The sequence below is a fragment of the Ixodes scapularis genome, unplaced genomic scaffold (assembly GCF_016920785.2).
Source record: "Ixodes scapularis isolate PalLabHiFi unplaced genomic scaffold, ASM1692078v2 PGA_scaffold0__279_contigs__length_252992795, whole genome shotgun sequence".
Taxonomy (NCBI): domain Eukaryota; kingdom Metazoa; phylum Arthropoda; class Arachnida; order Ixodida; family Ixodidae; genus Ixodes; species Ixodes scapularis.
In genome coordinates, this window is record NW_024609835.1 from 240,860,284 (window position 1) to 240,878,760 (window position 18,477).

Here is an 18,477-nt window from a genome sequence, read left to right on the forward strand (position 1 = left end):
TTGGTAGAATGCGCGATTTATGAGTTGAAGAGGAAAGCTAAACAGGAAAAAGTTGGAAAAGCGTTTCATGACTCCTTTAATTCATACTTTTGTACTCGCGGCTCTGTTGAGTATGCTTCTCTCCGAGCACCGGTGCACCGCAGAGAAGCAAACCTGCAGAGCGTGCTTTCATGAGTGTTGTTTCTCCGCAGTGCACCGGTGCTCATAAAGAAGCACACTCAAGGCTCAAGCGGGCACACATTAGCGGAAAACAGCGTTCACATTATGTGCTTCAAGACTAGCAACGATGACCAAGACGATATCGAGGATGAGGACCAGCTCACTGGCATCATGCTTTCTGGCCTTGAAGCACATAGGCGGAATATGCTAGTCTTGACGATGATGTGTGTGTTTGTCGTGATGACTCATTAGAGGACATAGTACAGGAAGTAATGCCAGCACAGTGCAGCAGTGAGAGTGAAGATGACAATGAAGAAAGGGATGACTTGCTACCAACTGTCACAGCCATAGCTTTGAGCACATCGCTCAGCTCCGGAAGTTTCTGTTTGCAAAGGAAGATTCCCGTAAGGAGCTACTTGCGTTGGCTGGTATTGAAAATTTTATTTTGAGATCGTATGTGCTGACTAAACAGTCCACAATCGACAAATTTTTTGCCGGATAATAAACTCAATGTCACAGCTCTTTCACTAATGTGTTATGCCTGTACTTGCTTATAATTAGGCCTATGTAGAGGAAACTGGCAAAAATCTGCTTTGTATGAGTAGCTATCCATGTAACAAATCATAATGCTGTCTAGTATCATATTTAGATGAATTTCTGATAATTCAAACTAAAATCTGTGACTTCCTGGAGTTTGAATTAATGAGACTCTACTGTAGTTTGCTGTACGGCATTTCGCATTCAGCGAGTCATTTTGTCACTGTACACAGAAGAAAGCATAAAAGCGTTCGGACAAGTTACGCATTCACGGCTGCACGATGCTGGCAACTGTAGGGCGAGTTGTTAGACTTTGCCTTTGGTGAAAGAGTCCTGTTTGTAACACTGTGCCGCTGGAGCAAATCCACAGATTGATTGCTACTTCCTTGGCGATACAACTGCTGCCGTCTCACGTCGACACATGGGAAATACCGCAAACAAAAGCAGACACCGTCATGACTTCGCAAGGTGAAACCGGAGAGGTCAAGAGCGGAAGAATTGCTTGAGTGTTGACGTGCTATGTGGCATCAACAACAGAGGCCTGCCACTAAAAAAAAAAAAAAAATACTAGTTTGTAGTTTTTTTGCTGGACGTGACGTCACGACAAGTGACGGCAGCGATTGGCTGGCAGAGTGATGTAGATTCTTTTAGGGGGAATTTGCCACTGAATTCATAACCTGACATCAAATGTAGTTTCTAAACATGGCGGATATAATCAGGCCAGTTTCCGTCCACAATGCTGCCGCCTAGTCTGTCGCACAGATTATTTCCGTTGCTAAGGGGCAATTGGGGCTTTATGTAAACATAGGCTGAACGTGCGTGTAGGAAAAATAACATGAATGACCGAACACATCTTTGACTCTTCCAACATATTGCAAAAAAACAAAACAAAAAACCGACAGGTCAACATTTTTTTTGTTTTTTCTTCATTTTTAGTGGCTGTCGTGTAACATAGAAGTACAAGTACCAAGTAAAATAAAACTAAAGAAAAAGTACATAACGTAAGGTGTACATGAACTCTATAGATATAATACCAGTCCCAATGGTTTAGCAAAGAAGCCAGTCTTCTCAGAAAACCCCATCTCTCACTTGAGTCCGTTTTCTAATATTTGAATCTTAAAAAGAAATTGCCCCGAAAAAGCGGCAGAAAATGCACAAAACAAAGTGACAGTGCCTAAAAAGGTCACACCTGCCTTTTCACATGGCTCTCGGAACTACACGCAGTGCAGGATGCAGAACGGTACCCATGGGCTAGCTGCAGTTGTAACCCAGTGCTAGTAGTATATCGCAGCTGCTTGAAAGGGAGAGAGGCCACCTCCTTCATGCCGTGGTACGGGGAAAAGCAATACCAATGAGCCGCAGGCGTCGAGCACCTTGTACTTCTGTGCATCCACAAAGCATTTCTGGGACAGCAACGACAGGAAACTTCAGTAACACAGTGAACAAAAGAGAGACCGAAAGAGTAGGCATGCAGGCAAGCGTGAATTGTAGACACAGCTAAAACTCAAGGCACAAGGAAGCAGAAAGAGGGCACATGAAGAGGCCTTTCGACTTCCTTGCATGTCAGGTTTGAGTCTCGTACCGGGTAGTAAGAAGCAACAATACTGGTTCCCTAGCCTTTCCTGTCTCAAGAAGCCTTGGAACAAAGATATCCTACTCGTCATTTATCTCGTTTTCTCTTCTCGGGCAGATTAAAGTGCACGCTGCGGCAGTAAACTGCCTCCAAAGGACTCAACTCGCACTTCTTAGAGAATGATTGGCGAGCAACTTCTCCATTGTGTACTACGTGCACTTTATGTTTTAAAGGGGTACTCCGGCATTTTCTTCATTGTCCCCGATTTGCCTAAAAACTTGCTAAACACATCAACAAACATCGCTGAAATAGTAACCGAAATATCTGGCCGAAATAGCTTTTTTTCGCAGTCACAGAATTTACAATTTTCGTCATCATTGTGTTTTTCGAAGTGAAAAGCTCTACTGGCAACATTGAAATTGAGACGTCATGGGAAGGCAAAGGTTCACTCTTAGGGCTGTAGACTTTGTTCACAACTGATCACAAACAGTTTCATGGTGTCAAAAGAATGCTTTGGAAGGTTGCCCCAAATCCCACCCAGCAGCACGAAACAAATGCTCGGCATAGTTCATTTCTACACAGCCGCTCGAACCGTGAGCCTGTCCCATCCTGTGACACAAGCACGTAACTAGAGGGGGTTCATGGAGCCCGGCCCGGCCCGGCCCGGCCCGGCCCGCCGCTGCCGCCCCCCGCCCCCAAAACAAAATCCTGGCTATGTGCCTGCGTGACGTCACGGCAATGAAAAGCACAAGTATATTTCAATCTTGGATCGGCATCATACACGACAGTGGTAGGAACATTACTTGTGTCGAGCTAGAGAAGCCATATTGGGGGCTACCCCAGCTACGTCCACACTGGCTATCATGGCAGTTATGTGCGATGCAGACTAAAAAGAAGTCTCGTTGCATTGTTAACACAGACATCAAGTCCACTAGGAAAGGCCAGCTGTGCCATCCACCTGTTCATAAGCGAGCTGGAGTTCATCAAAGCACAACCGAGAATCTCTCGGAAGTACTTGGTTCCTTTTCAGCAGTTATTGAATGAAAGCACAGTGCAGTGGTGATTACCATCAGCACAGCCTTGCCACTGGCACTGCTGTCCCTCGAATGGCACATGCACGACATGGCCTGCAAGCCACATATATCCCTAAAAGAAAGCTGCATAGGATGAACTTACCGTGGCTAGCGTCGCCACCCAGCGAGCTTGCACAAACCCTCTGCATGGCACGCAGTGCTGTTCAGAACAGAGCGGCACTGGCTAGCCAGTTAATGCGAAGGCTTGTAGTGTCTTGCCGCTGCCTTGGCAAAGCTGCAAGTCACCTCTTTCACGCCTTGTGGTGCTCATCAGCTTCAAAAGAAACGGTGTTGAATCGCGACCGGCTATAACCTGTCGCACAAGGGAGAAAAGGGTGTGAATGTGCAGACTCCTATCAGTTTGCATTTGTCTAGCGTGCGAGTTTTGTTTGAGAAGAAAACAACAATGACACTTCTTTCACAGTAATATGCAAAACAAAAACGAGAACGGCTCGGTTATTAATAAGTTGTGTGCAGCAGAGGCACGGGTGCGAGGGCGTAGCTCCGCAGAATGTTCTTTTTGCACGGCTGCTCGTGCAAAAAGGGCGCTTTTGTGCTCGGGCCTGTGCCTTTTCTGCACACAACGTATGTTACAGAGTGTATAGCACGCCTTCGAGAGCACTCGCGTGCGGCGAGAAATCCATCATATACAGGGTACGATCGCAGGAAACCTCGCAGGGGTGCAGGAAGCTGCAAGTGCACGGTGCACCAGAATGTGAAACTAGAGGTGGTAATAGTATTTCACAGTTTGAGAATATGACGTTACTTGACGTAACTGCCTTACCGGCGGATGATAAGGGCCATCGGAGCACGACCAACTATTTGTTGTGATCGGGGCATTCGATTGGACGCGGGTTGGTAAAGATTTGAAAAACACGAAAGAATAAAACATGTAGGGACGAAGACAGACAGCGCAGTTCTTTGTTGACATGAAATGTAAGATCAAGCACATTATTCTGTCGGATCAAATGGTTTTGTTGAATTAGGTTTAGCTCGCAAGTCAGCCGTTCTTCGGCGGGCTTTCAGCTTTCTGCGATGGTTGTTTTAATCGTGAACGCAGGCTCAAACAATGTAGGCAGCGGCGCCAAATAGATCTGAAACTAAGAAACAGCTCGGACGCCTGGAACGAACACACATAGAGATCACATCACAGGAAAACTCAAACCACCCACCTTTCGTTCGACGACGGTACGTCAGGCACGATGTTTCCGATGTTTCTCCGGGCGTTGAGGAGACCGAGGAGACCGCGTCTGTTTCCGTGCTCCTATTGGTCGTGACGTCACCAAATTTCATCCAATAAAGTGCGCGCCGAAGTTTTCTCTAGTCGCCGGTTTGCGGAATAGGCACCTCCATTCCATTCCAATTCCATTCCGGGGAATTAGAGTTTTCGATAATTCAATTCCTTTCAATTCCTAGGAATAAAGACACTGAGCCTATTCCCACTCCTGGAATGGCTGAATCATTCCATTCCATTCCTTTAATTCCTAAACGTAAATATTGGCCCTTGAGAGCTACATTTTGTTCGGAGTCATGCGGTTTAGAGAAGCTCGTTTTAGCGAAAGCCGTTTTACCGACCCCAGTTTATCGAATTCCTTTATAGAGAAACCCAGTTTAGAGAAAATGGCGATGAGCCTCCTTTTAGCGAATTCGGCCGCCGCGAAGCGGCGTGTGCGGATAAGTCAGATGGGTTAATATTTTTGTAATGAGCCGCCGCAGACTGCCGCCGCGAAGCGGCGGGAGCGCAGCGGGGGCCTTGGGTTAACACGCGCACCAGTGATACACGCGCGAAGTAGAAAACCTTTTTTTAAATAGAGTCCCTTTTTCGATAAACGGCAATTCTCTAAACTGAGGCTCTCCTTTCTCTAAACTGTGCTTCGATAAAACGTGCCCGTTCTCTAAAACGTGCTTCGACGAAATGCCATTCTATCAACCGTAGTAAACCCCATTTTGTTGCCGGCATAAGCAGCATAAAGCTGACATTATCAAATGCAGAGAAAATTGCAAAAAAAAAAGAGCTAAATTCCTTAAAAAAAGCACTGATTTTTACTAAGCGGACCTCTGGTGGCAGAAAGTTTTTATTTGCAATGTACTGCAAACATCGAGAAAGCCCCTTGATATGTCGATGCTTGTTTAAGACATCGGTCTCGCGACCACGTGGCTCGCAACAAACAGCAAAACTTAAATCCACACATTTTCTTTTCTTTTTTTTTAACTTTTTTGCATTTGACTTTTAAGACATACGCGGCCAGCGTGTTTGTTTGATAAGACCATAAAAATATCCAGTTCATGCGTGGCGCAGGATTAAGCTATATTACTGTATTCTTCAAATACAACAACACGGCTAGTACACTGCTGGAAGCGACTCCATGCAGAGCGGCAAGAACACATCCTGACAAAATGCAACCTCTGCGGCGCAGCACGAGGGACCGTGTAGACCATGTCGCGAAACCTGTTTTAAAACGCGTAAGTTCACGCTCGCTTTACGAATCTCGATATTTCTTACCATATTCAATTCAATTTTTGGCTGGTTCGCCTGCCCTTTTCCACCCTTCGCGTACTCATTCTCGTGTTTCCTCTTCAGATGGCGAATAAAGTTCAATGATATACGCCGACTGCACCATGTATAGTTTGGTTGCACAACTCTCAGCGTGCAGCTTGTTTATTTTCTTCACGACTAATGTAGAAAAATGTCTTCTATGATGCCATGACTCGATCTGTATTTATCTTGTCTTCTCGTCCGAATTGTGATGTTTTTCTTCGCGCTGATCGAGTGGCGGGTTCAGGCAGCAGACGGTACCAACCGACTCATTCTTTTACTTCGGTGTCGGTTGTTCGCGTTGTGGCGACGGGTCGGGAAGTCAGCGTTGACAAAGCTCTTCACATCAAGACACAATTAGCGGGGTAATACCGCACCGTTCGAAGTGACATTCCCCGTGTTTCCTCATCAACACCGTCCAACTGACTTCTCACCGCCTCAAATAGGGTCCACGACCAGGAGCACGAATGCAGACCGGACAGCCGAGACGCGCGGAAGCCAAAACCTCAGTGGCAGCTAGCACCCAGCTCTCCTTCTCACTTGCCCTCACAGCAAAGGTCGCGCCTCGTCTGGCGCGGGACGATCTTTCTGCAGGTCTAGTCAGTTCAGTCACACCAAGAGCGGTGACGATAGTCTACTTCATCTCACGATGGACCTCAACAGACAGCACGAGAGCCATCGAAACCAATCCAGTTCTTTCTGAGTGTCGCGTGACCCCGTGCAGTCCCGCTCACGGTGCTGGATTGCCTAGGGTGGCTCGTATGCCGTCCACAGCGGTCCATCGCAAGGTGAAACAAAGTATGCAGTGACTAAAGTCAAAGGAAATGAGCGGGAATCCGCTAGCTTGCTTGTAACCCTAACCCCCTAAAACATATAACACAGAAAACAAGCATCGGAACAAAGATCAAGTAATAGGCGGACTTACACTAGAAATGCAGTATAAGAAAACAAGCCTCGGAGCAAAGCGCAAGAGGAGAAGAGGGAAGTGAATCTCGCTTTGTTTTAATGCCGAAGTAAACCTACCTTTCGCACTTCAAAGGAGTGCGCACGCATGAACGTGGAAGGCAGTAGGGTTGGCTGCCTGCTAAACAACGCGCCTCGAGCTATAAGAAAAAAATACCTGATCATCTTTCCACGGCGCCCGAGTCAACGAGTTATCAGAGCTCTGCGAGTTATGAGTCGCTTCCGCTCCCAGATCTCAGTCTGCGCGCGCGCGTGCATTCTACAGACCCTCGCAACAACAGCAAAAAAAAGCATGACAAGAAGGACGATGAGGAGTTGTGCATGGCGGTTTCTTTCTTTGCCGCTCCCTTTCCTCTTGTTTGGTGCTTGGTTTCTTGTTTCGGTCTCGTGTAACGCCATCGAAGCTCGGCGCCTGCGCGTCCGTGAAAGGCGCCACGTTACCCCCCTTTCCCCCTTTGCTTTGACGCTTGTTTTTTGTATTGCATTTGTTTGGCGTATACATCTGTTAGGGCTCCACGCGGGCTAGCAGTTTCCCGCTCGTTTTATTTCTGAGCAACTGACTCGCTCACTGGCTCGACTTAGCTAACCGTAAACACACACACAAAAAAAAAAAAAAAAGAAGAACCGTGCCCATTCCATTCCCAATCCATTCCGGGCAAATGGCACCTATTTCCATTCCTATTCCATTCCTCTGAACGTTGCCGCCATTCCATTCCCATTCCATTCCGGGGTCGTGAAAATGCGGAATGATTCCCGGAATCATTCCAACTCAGGAGTGGCAACTCCGCAACACTGGTATCGAATTCCAAAAAAGGCGTCCCTCCGCGTCCCGGAGAGCCTGGCCAACACCTCCTAGAAGACAAGGCCGTCGTGCTCTTCTCGTGACGTCGCAACGGAAGGCCATCGGGGCCGCGCGTCGAAGCGATGGCAACGCGCGTGGATCGACCGTCGTAACGCGCTTTTAGTCACATACGCGTGTCTTATTAGCTAAAATGAAAGCTGCACATAGCAACGGAGCCAGAAAACACTTCATTACACGGGTAAAACATTACATCGCTAAATAATCAGTACGAAATTGCACGAGGTATACGTATAAAACGTCTATAAACAACAAAACAAAAAAAAAACGTGATTGTTTTAAGTCGAAAACATTGAGTCACGCAGTTATTGCTGTAGGAATGCATATTTTACGCAGGAATACTTCGACAAAATGGCGAGACACGCAGTGATTGGACACAGCAAAACAGATCACAGTTAAAAATCAGATAGACGTAGTCATCGCGGACACGACTAGACAAGCGTCATTTACGATCATGTAAGCGATGTAATCGCGTGCAGTCACTGAATTATTGTATTATGCCCCGGCCACATGGCAAAATGAATGCAATTTCGATCTAATGACATTATGGGGTCGACAAATCAACTTGCGACGCTCGTATAACCATTCAAGACCGAGAGCTGGTGAAATCCCATATACGTTAATCAAAATATATTAACTTTTCCGTGTGGCAGGGATACTAAATTTACCATTTACAGTCAACTAATTTACTTCTCTCTATGAGCTCGGGCGACCTTTGAACAAAATATAACTTATTTTGTATATAATAATACGATTACTTTAATACAGTTAAGATTGTAGTGTAAATGCGGTAAAAGCAATAAAATAACATTAGTATAAATAACCACATAAGCACAAACAACGCACTTTCAATAATCGCACAAACTTGTTATTGACGAGTTTCAGCGAATATAGGGGGCGCTCCGATCGACCCAACATGGCGGACAAGAGGGGGATAGATTTGCGACGCCCGTAGACCGGTAGCGTATAAATAAAACAAAGCGTGTCGTTCTCTGTTTGTTGCCGTGTGCGAGACGATCATCGTTTCAACCAAGACTTACCATGATGCTAGAGATGAAGTGTTCAAGCCAGTCGAAGGCAAGAAATCTTGCCATAGTCAAGATATGTGTGCGAGTGTTCGACGTGAGCTCTCACGTTGGTGCAGCTGTCGTCAAGCTGAACCGAATGTATGCGGGTCCAAAGAAAGGTACTTATCAACAATATTCGCGTGTTGAAACTATGACGCGTACTTTATCTAAAACAGGTTATCGGTCTGTGGCTACAAACATTTTCGTTGACGTTGCTTAGATGATGTAACCATTCAGGCCTCGCATTAAACGGTGTTCCGAACTCTTCGGTTGTTCTAGTTTATTGTGCTAAAAAGCGGTTGGACGGAAAGTATGACAGCTACAGCATACAAGGGACGATTGAGGTCTTTATCCTGCGTATATGTATTGAAACATCGGTATCCTTGGTGTTATATTGCGATCAGCTGGTCGCCGATCGTCCTGTTTGTACGCATAATATAAACAAGCCCCGGAAGCGCCAATCTCATTTCGATGTGTTTGTGCACCCTACAAGCCTCCTCTTGGCTCTTGAGCAAAGCTTTGTTGTAATAGCAATAGTCTCATCGGTCGTTCCGAGTTAAATGTGTCACGGTGATATTTGCTGTGTGTGATCTGCTGACAATCAAGTCTGTATTAAATGCCAGAAGGAGAACACAGGTAAAGCTTTTTTAACTTTTTTTCTTTTTACAAAACAGGGCAAAGATTCTAAAACAAGAGCAACCTAAGCTGATATTTGAGTGTGCTCAAGAATGAATGCCAAAGGTGCTTATGCTAAGTGGTAGATGTACACAGTTGATTTTCTGTTTGCCTCTGCATTGTAAATTGGAAGATATGTATCAGCAAAAGACACGTGTCCTTTTGCACCTGTCTTTTATTAGGGCAAAAATAGGTTTTCATACACAACCGAAGAGTCGCAACACCATGTAATGCGAGGCTTGAATGGTTACACCATCTAAACAACGTCAACGAAAATGTTTGTAGCCGCAGACCGATAAATTTAGGTTTAGATAAGTATGCGTCATAGTTTCAGCTTCAAACACGCAACATTGTTGATATGCACCTTTCTTGATAACTGCACCAACGTGAGAGAGCCCACGTCGTCGAGCACTTGCACACATATCTTGACTATGGTATGGCGAGATTTCTTGCTTGAAGTGAGGATCATCTCGCTACGACTAGCTACGACCACCCACCGCAGCGATGCAGGCATCGAAGGGGCGCTACGCAGTCAGTCGCCGTCACCCGACGCTGCTCGTTTGGCATTCACGTTGACTGGCACTTCGTTTGTACTTGGCACCAAGTGTTATTTTCTGTGCTTGTGTGTGCTCAGTGACTAGATATGGGCCTCAGGAGCAGTTCTTCAGGCTCAGTAGCGTTCGCCGAAGAACTTCTGAAGAAAAGGCCACCCAGGAAAAAAAAGCACGAAGACGCAACGCACCAGCTTGGCGGACTATGCTCTGGGCGCGGAAATCGGGCCCTGCGGATTATACACCAAATGCAAACTACCTAAACAAAACAAAAACATTTTTAGGCTCAAATTGACTTCTGCGGACTATACGCCTGGACACTGGTGCCTGTTATTGTGCATTGTATATTCACTGCTGTTTGTTGTGGCTTGAGACTGCCTTCCTGTAATGATGCAGAGGGGTCCACTGAACCTTGAAATAAAGATATTTAAGCACATTTAGATGCAATGCCCCTTGAAGCCAGATGGTCAGGGAAAAGGTGTGCCATTACCTAATTTGCCAACAGCACACCAATGGTCACGATCAAAACTCAGAGTCAATGGGCAGTTTTTCACCACAATATTTATTGCCGTGTAATCACCAATTTGGTCCATTAAAAATCTTGAGGCTGTAGACTATAGCACATTCATTCTGGATCTGCAAAGCTTATGCTGTAGACATGCACCATCACACGAGCATGTTTCTTATCAATCTTAAACGTAAAACGCTAGTTATGCAACGAAATTCCCATATCACAATTTTAGCAAATTGAATGGTCCCATCTGTCACACTGTTAGCTTTGGAAGTAAACCAATTCACAATACCACCAGTGGAATACATCGTGCCAAGTATTAGTGCCGCATGTGGCACAAAAATGTCCTAACTAGGGAAGAAACTTAATCGATCGTGTTGATTAAAGCACTTAAGTACGGGAAGTTTTCTCGCTGAACGAATATGACTTTTTATTGGGCGTTCCGCAATGTAAGGCCGAAGACATTCACTCCGTGATCGGTACAGAAGCATTTGCATAGCAGTCGGTAGTGCGTGCTAAAAACAACAAAAAACAAAGGTGGATTAGAAACGCGATAGATTCGCCTTTGCACGGAGTACGTATACACTCAAAATCGTGTCAACATAAAGCGACTATGGCCCACCTTGCTAGCAGCAATCTTAAAATTTATCCGTGTAGTCGTCGCAGCCGTGCACCAACCGAAAGCGTTGCTGCAAGCCCTTCCGCCGTCAACTTTGAGTCGCTGTTGATTCTGAAGAACTGCTCTATGAGGTCCATATCCAGCCACTGAGCACATGCACAAGCACAGGAAATAATACTCGGTTCCAAGTACAAGCGAAGAGCCCGGGGCGGAAAGCCCTGAATGGCAAACGACCTGCGTCGGGCGACGGCGACTGACTGCGTAGTAACAGGTTGCGCTCCTTCGACGCCTGCATCGCTGCGGCGGGTGGTCGTAGCTGGTCGTAGCAAATCGTGTCACCTCTGTTGCTCGTACCGAAACACTACAGCCGCGTAATATTCTTGATGCCGAAGTTTATAAGCCTACGTTCGCGGTCAACGCATTTACACAAAGCCAACGCCCAGCGAACCTATCCCCCTCGTTCTCTTTCGGCGACCGGCCGCCAGGGCGGAGACACCGTCGCTGAAACTCCTCCAATTCACCTTCCAGTAAAAACTAGAATATTACAACGCGTATTTACAAATGTCGACGCAACAGCATACGGATAACGACGGAAAACAAGATTCCATCCTATCAAAAGATTAAAAAAAATCGATTGCAGCACTTTACTTGCGTCTTACATGCCAAGAAAGCCCGTAAATAAGTTGTTCCTCACATATCGATCGTATCCATACGTCCAGCAATATCCGCCATGAAAACATTTGAACACGAACTCCAAGAAGTCTCTTTGTCGAGAGAGGGGTCTCTATCGATAACCGACCAGTGTCACCGTTGACTAGTTGCCACACATGTCATTCAAACCGTCGCAGGACTTGTTCCGCAAATCCACGTAAATGCCGTAGTATCAAGCGAAAAAAAAAAAAAAAAAACTCTTCGAGATTGCGATGACGACAGAAAAACGACGGGTAGAAGGAAACAAGTCTCAAAAGAACCACACACGAGAACACCGGCAGCAGCCTGGGACGAAAGGCTTCACGTTGTCGACCCATCTCTTGCTCGTGTGCGCTCCGTGCGGCGATGACGATTTTTCTTCGGTTTCCTTCCCTTCTGAAATGTCTCAGCGTTCCTTTTCAAACAATCAGCAACTCACACACAACGTAAATTTACCAGAATTGGAGCCCGCACGAGGGAAGAAAATGTCGTACTACTAGAGCCGGTTCATTCGAAAAGTGGGAGGGAGCTGCGGGACTGCACGTAGTCCCATGGTTACGGGGATACCCATAAATGTAAATTCGGTACTTTCAAACCTTGGTAACGCGTTTTATATTACGTTTATATATATATATATATATATATATATATATATATATATATATATATATATAATAAATTGTACAAGATCTGCGCTTTTAAAACTTACATTAATGTCGGATAACGCGCACGAACACCACCGCGCCGCTCGACAAGAAACATTTTTTTCACGCCGATGCCAGATATTTTTTTACGTAGTTGTGCCATGGCCCTCCTTTTCCGACATTGTGACGTAACCACTCGGAGCGCTACGGCGCCCTATTTCTAGGAAGTGTTGGCTTGGCCATCACGTTGAGGTGGAGAGAGTGTATGACCATCTCATTGAGGTAGAAAGTGTGTATGACCATTCCGTGACGTCATGGACTGTTCGCTCATAATTTAAAATAAATGTCGCGCCGTCATTATTGCTCTGAAGCGGGTCTCACATGCAGCGATTCCGCGGCCGAAATCGCTGGCGCTAGCGGCGCGGCGGCACGAATTGCGAGGTTTCATTTCACATTAGCGTTTCCTGCCGTTGCGATGACCAATGGGGCTTGAAGCAAGCAGATGTGCATAGTCGGTTAGAACGGCTTCTAACAACAATTTTAATGTCTTAGCCTTCAGTTTCCCCTTTAATTTCACATTCATAAAAAAAAGCGTTTAAAACACTATATAAATCTTGGTTTTACTCGTTTATGTTTTTTTTTTTCCTTTTTTTTTTTTTTCAAACCTCGTTGTCGCGGAGGATGAGACCTCTGATCAGTCTGATCATTCTCGGTAGCGTCACGGGCAGCACTTTCCTCGGATGTAAAGACTCCAACTGACATGGCCGACCTGAACCTCCTGGACGGCGTTGGAGTAGTTGGGAAGCAGATTTTTTCTTTCACGTATAATGGAATAATTTATTTCTCGACACGGCGGTCCCAACCACACTGTTAAAAAAAAAATTAAGAAAAACACGTTTTTCTTTTTTTAGTGACCCTTTAACTGACGCCCCTCGATTTTTTGTTTTGTTTTATTTTTGCTAGGTGATTTATTATGGTGTCAGAAGACTATCCAATCAATATTTTGGAACACCGTCGCATATCTTCAGAACAAAGTAAAAAAAAAAACGCAACTGCTTGAAATTGAAACTGGACTGGGGAGGAAGAAGAAATATAGGGGAGGTGAAAGTTGGCGGAAATCCCGTAACTGTGCAACCTTTTTTTTTTATTATTATTCCAATTTTTTTTTTTATCGTATTTGCGGTTTTTTAGAAGCAGCGAAAAACAAATTTCGGTATCGTATTTTATTTTTATTTTTAATATTGAGTGTGTGCCTTCGATGACCCACGTCATTGAATACATTTGGTGGTTGTGTCTAAACCATAGAAAACTGCACGTGACCACGGAGAAGAGAATGAGCGCGACTGGAACCGGCCAGTTTCTAATCGGCGGTTTTCCGGAGGTAAGAAAACGAATTTCGAGCTGCAAATTGTGTTCTGGGTAGTTGGGCCTCTCATATGTCATGTTCAAGCAAAAACTTTGGTGTGCATAAACACCCTATCAGTGTCCTTTTAAAGGGGTACTCCGCCGATTCTTGAGCTACCTCAACTAACTATATTTTCTGACTCCCCGGCCTTTACCCTTTCTGGTATGCTATTTAGTATTGTGAAATTCATAATAGTTATTGCGAAATCGGCAAATGAAAATGATGCAGAAACAAACATTCAAATATACCCGCCCTTTTCAGGGCCGTGACGTCAGTGGAAGGTAAGCTTGCCAGTCGGGCGAGCACACTGATCTCTATAGAGATCAGTGGGCGAGCAGTCTAAAAAATAGAATATGCCAATCATTTGTTCCGTGCTGGAGCGCGCGGACTGGAGCGAGCTTCCAAAGCATTCATTTGACACCATGAAACTGCTTCGAATCAGTTGGGAACAACTTCTACAGTCCAAAGAGTGAACAAGGTATATGGAGTGAACCCCAGCACTTCCACTGACGTCACTTTTTCATTGTTGCCAGTAGAGACTTTCAGTTTGAAAAACACGGTGAGGACCAAAATTGTAAATTCAATAACTTCGTGAGAAAAAAATTATTTTGACCTAATATTTGGGATACTATTTTGGCGATGTTGTTTGGCGAGTTTAGCAAAATTTCAATCAAATCTGGGACCATGAAGAAATCGGCGGAGTACGATTTGTACGGCGGAGAGAAATTTGGCTTAGAAGCGCGGAATGAATTATGCCTTTTTAGACTTAGGCTAGGTGGCGCAAGCTACCGCCCGTTACAAGAGGTACAGTAATTAACATTCATCCATCCACCCATGGCAACCGGAAGCCGTCATCTTGTTGGTTGTGTTGTTGTCAACCGTCGTTGCTGTCAACCTTGAAAATTGGTCATGCGGGTCATGCTTGGAGCTGGCTCGCAAGTCGCGCTCGTACTTTAATCGCGACGGGCTGGCGGAAAGAGGCCGGTGAAGTTACCTTGCGGACGCTTCGGCGAAGTTCCTCATGCTGCTCCGTGAAAAATGACGAGCTGAAGCGAAGATGCAGAGCGTCAAGGTGGGGAACGCGCTGAAGACGGCATCTGGCCAGATTCACGAAGAGCTTCTTAGTTTACGACAACTTAGCTAAGAAGTTCGTAAGTTAAGAACATCGTAAGAAGAGGAGAAATCGGTATTCACGAACGCGTTCTTAAGTGAGAGGAGGAAAGCGACGTTGTCGTACGGAAAAACTAAAACTTACCGGTGCTGTTGCTATGGCGACGGCGTCTTCGGCAGCACGAACAACCAATCGGAGAGCTCGGCATTTGTTCGGAGCCGTTCGGAGCCGTTCGGAGCACGTGGATTTTTCATAACAAACACAGGCGGCCTTTCTGCCACCGCTGGTCTGGGGTTCGTATCCGTGCAGTGATATGTCGACGCTAACACGATTTAAACTCACCCGACTGCCGAGGCCGGGGTGCGTAACCACCCCCATTGACTGCTACGAACTCGATCGCTACCAAGTCAACACAACTGTCATCGTTGGTAAAAGACGGCCCGCAGTCGTTTGCAAAGCGACGTAGATGGGAACGAATCGCCGCGGCGTTTTTTGCGGCCTCGGAGATGCAGGAGCGAGCTGACGTTAAAAAAAGATACGTTTGAACTACGACAGTGTAAGCAAGAGCCACGTAAATGCCTGTTCACACTACGGAGCGGACGCGCGTGTTTGATCGAAGTGCTGGATTTGCGCTGTTGGACCGCGAATTGATAAGCGCTTCGGGACCGATCCTTTACAATTGCAACTCGATGCTGACGTGACACCCGGCGAAGAAAGGTTCGACCGGCATTGTGACCCACGAACTGTTACAGCGATCGACAGTGAGCTGCAGTCGTGTCAGAATAAAATGGAATTCTAATAACAAAGTGTACATACCATTTTGCGAAGGTAATCCATACGGCGTTTATTTGAGCTTTATGTCACACAAAACAGAGATAGAATCGATGAGAGCCCCTTTTCGACGACAGCGTTCGTCACCGTTGCCTCGGAAAACAAGGAGATGACAAGAGGAAGAGATTGACCTCTTAATCTAGAATTGAGGTCAGCGATCAAACTATAATACGGGAAGGGTTCACAAGGGTCGCGCGGGCATATTCCACTCAGCACGCCAGCCGGTCGTGGGCAGACGGTCTTCGCCAAGGACCGTCAGATCATCGCTGCGCCGAGTCGGAGTGCCTGCTAGGCCTATCTGCCGATCGGTCGGAGTCCGTACTCGTGGCCCTTGGAGTTTTTCCCGGGTGTCTGTGGATCCAGCGTTCTTGTTCGTTCGTCGTGGTCTGTTTCGAGTACTTTTTACTTGTTTCTTGCTGCTTGAAGTCGGGACGCCTGAGAAGCGCACGTAGAAAAATAAACATCCGTTGGTTGTCGCGACCAACTGAGCGACGCTGTCGGCCATGCTGATTTGATCGTAAGAAGTGCGTAAGACAGCTTCGGAGCTGTCGTAGGATTTCGTCGTAACCTGCGCAAAACTTACGAAAATTTCGTTTCGTGAATACGGATTTGTTCTTAAGTTTTGTCTTACGCACATTTTTGGCGTAAGATCGTTTCGTGAATCTGGCCTCTGGACCGTACGCACGACAGTAGTTTCATGACAGCACATTTGGATACGTCTGCTCCGTGCCTGCGTTCCGCTTCTTCTGCCTCCTTGCGGTTGGCTTTCGATACGATCGGCGCCAAGAAGGTTAGAAGGAGGGGGCACGTTGCAATATTGGTGAAGCCTAGTCATAAAAAGTTCAAAAGATTTTGTGTCCAGCGTGACCGCAGATCTGTCTGGCGATTGGTGCGCGTGACATGTCACGTGCGAGATGAATGGTTGATTGCAGGAAGATTCCTTGCAAGCTTGCGCGCGCTCCGTCCGGTAGTTTTTATCAGACTGAAGGATCAGATCGAAGGCTAGACGAAGGCTAGCTACGGTCACGTGATGTGGTGAGAGTGGACCATGGCTTGTGGAGGCTACGCGGCTGACGTCATGCCCTCTCCTACCCTTCTACCGGGGGAAACAAGGAGACGGTAGGCTCTTTAAATCGACCGGAAAATTCGGTTTCTTAACCTATCGCGCTACGACTTTGTGCAGCGTCGCCCACAGATGGTGCATTTTTTTTGTAAAATTTGCAAAGAGCGAACTTACCGGAGGAAAAAGTAAAGAAAGAAAAAGGCTTAGCTCCTATGGAAACGCAGCTACGCCACCGGTCTGCAATCAACACGGCGCCGTTTTGCACGGTAGACAAGAGATGGCGCAACAAACGCCGCCAACGAATGAGCATACGGCGCCGAGAGCCAGCGTTATTAGCAGACGATCTTTTCGAATCAAAAGCGGCGCGCGTTCCGCAAACGGCGACAGTTGCAGAAACAAAAACAGGCGCGGTAACAACAAGGAACTGCAGTTCATTGTCTGCTAATTACGCCGGCTCTCGGCGTCGTCTGCTCGTTCGTTGGCGGCAGTTGGCGTCGCGACCGCTTGCGCCATCTCTTGTCTACCATGCAAAACGGCGCCGCGTTGATTGCAGACCGGTGGCGTCGCTGCGTTTCCATAGGAGCTAAGCCTTTTTCTTTCTTTACTTTTTCCTCAGGTAAGTTCGCTCTTTGCAAATTTTACGAAAAAAATGCACCATCTGTGGGCAACGCTGCACAAAGTCGTAGCGCGATAGGTTAAGAAACCGAATTTTCCGGTCGATTTAAAGAGCCTACCGTCTCCTTGTTTCACCCGGTATTCTCCATGGTCGGCGCACCAAACAAGTTTCAATGCGGTTTCGTCAAGGCACCGCGACAACTTGCATTTGACGTCATTCTATGTATTAGGACAGTGAACTTACGGCACAGTGCCACCTAACGGTTGGTGTCACCGGAGGTTACAGCAGACTTCAAGGACAAATTAGATGTAATCTGATCTGCAGGGAGGTAGTATGGGATTTGCCGTCTTAAAGGGGCCCTGCAACAACTTTTTGACTGGTTTTTAATTTGCACTGAACCTGAGCGCATTGCACTGAATGTAGTAACCTAATGAAACTTTTCTCGATTTGCACTTTATTTTAAAAGTTGTAGGCAGATTAAAATTCCAAAAACAAGCAAAAAATAGTCTCCTTCATGGCGTCCTTGGTCGTTTGAGTGGCCGTGAACTAGAGGAGCAGTGAGCTCAGCAAGCGCTCACGGCTGCCGCTTACCGTGTCGGCTCGAGAGGGCGCCGCTAAAGCACGTGTTGGATAGGCTGTATGAAGCGGGCAGCCAGGGCGGCTCGCGTTGCATTTGCTGTGCAATTAAACACTAATTCGGCATGACACTTCATTGGTCACAAACGACTGCAAACACGTGGTAAAGATCCGTTCAGAACAGGAGCCACTTCGCGCTGCCATACCGACAAATGGCCAAACCGCAAGCCAAACCTTCTCGCCGAAGGCCTTCGAAATGCTCAGAACCGGTCGGATCCTCGAGCACATTACGACCACAGCGCCACCGCGTACATCTATGCTTGCCGCTCGTCGGTCCCAGATCCCACTACAGCTTTCCAGTATGCGCCACCTTTCCACCGCTTGGTGGTTGGTATGTCGATGGATCATTTCTTTTTTC

General features: G+C 46.5%; 1 protein-coding gene across 1 annotated transcript in view; it reads right to left on the reverse strand.

The window, feature by feature from the left end:
• The window catches only part of LOC8028971 (probable acyl-CoA dehydrogenase 6), a 125,080-nt gene extending 108,409 nt beyond the window's left edge, over positions 1-16,671 (reverse strand). Inside the window, exons 1-2 of the mRNA XM_040206592.1 lie at positions 16,479-16,671; positions 14,857-14,963 (exon numbers count right to left, since the gene is read on the reverse strand). Coding sequence (XP_040062526.1) covers positions 14,857-14,963; positions 16,479-16,503 — 132 coding nt within the window. The 5' untranslated portion in view covers positions 16,504-16,671. The remainder of the gene's footprint in view (positions 1-14,856; positions 14,964-16,478) is intronic.
• Between the last annotated feature and the right edge of the window lie 1,806 nt (positions 16,672-18,477).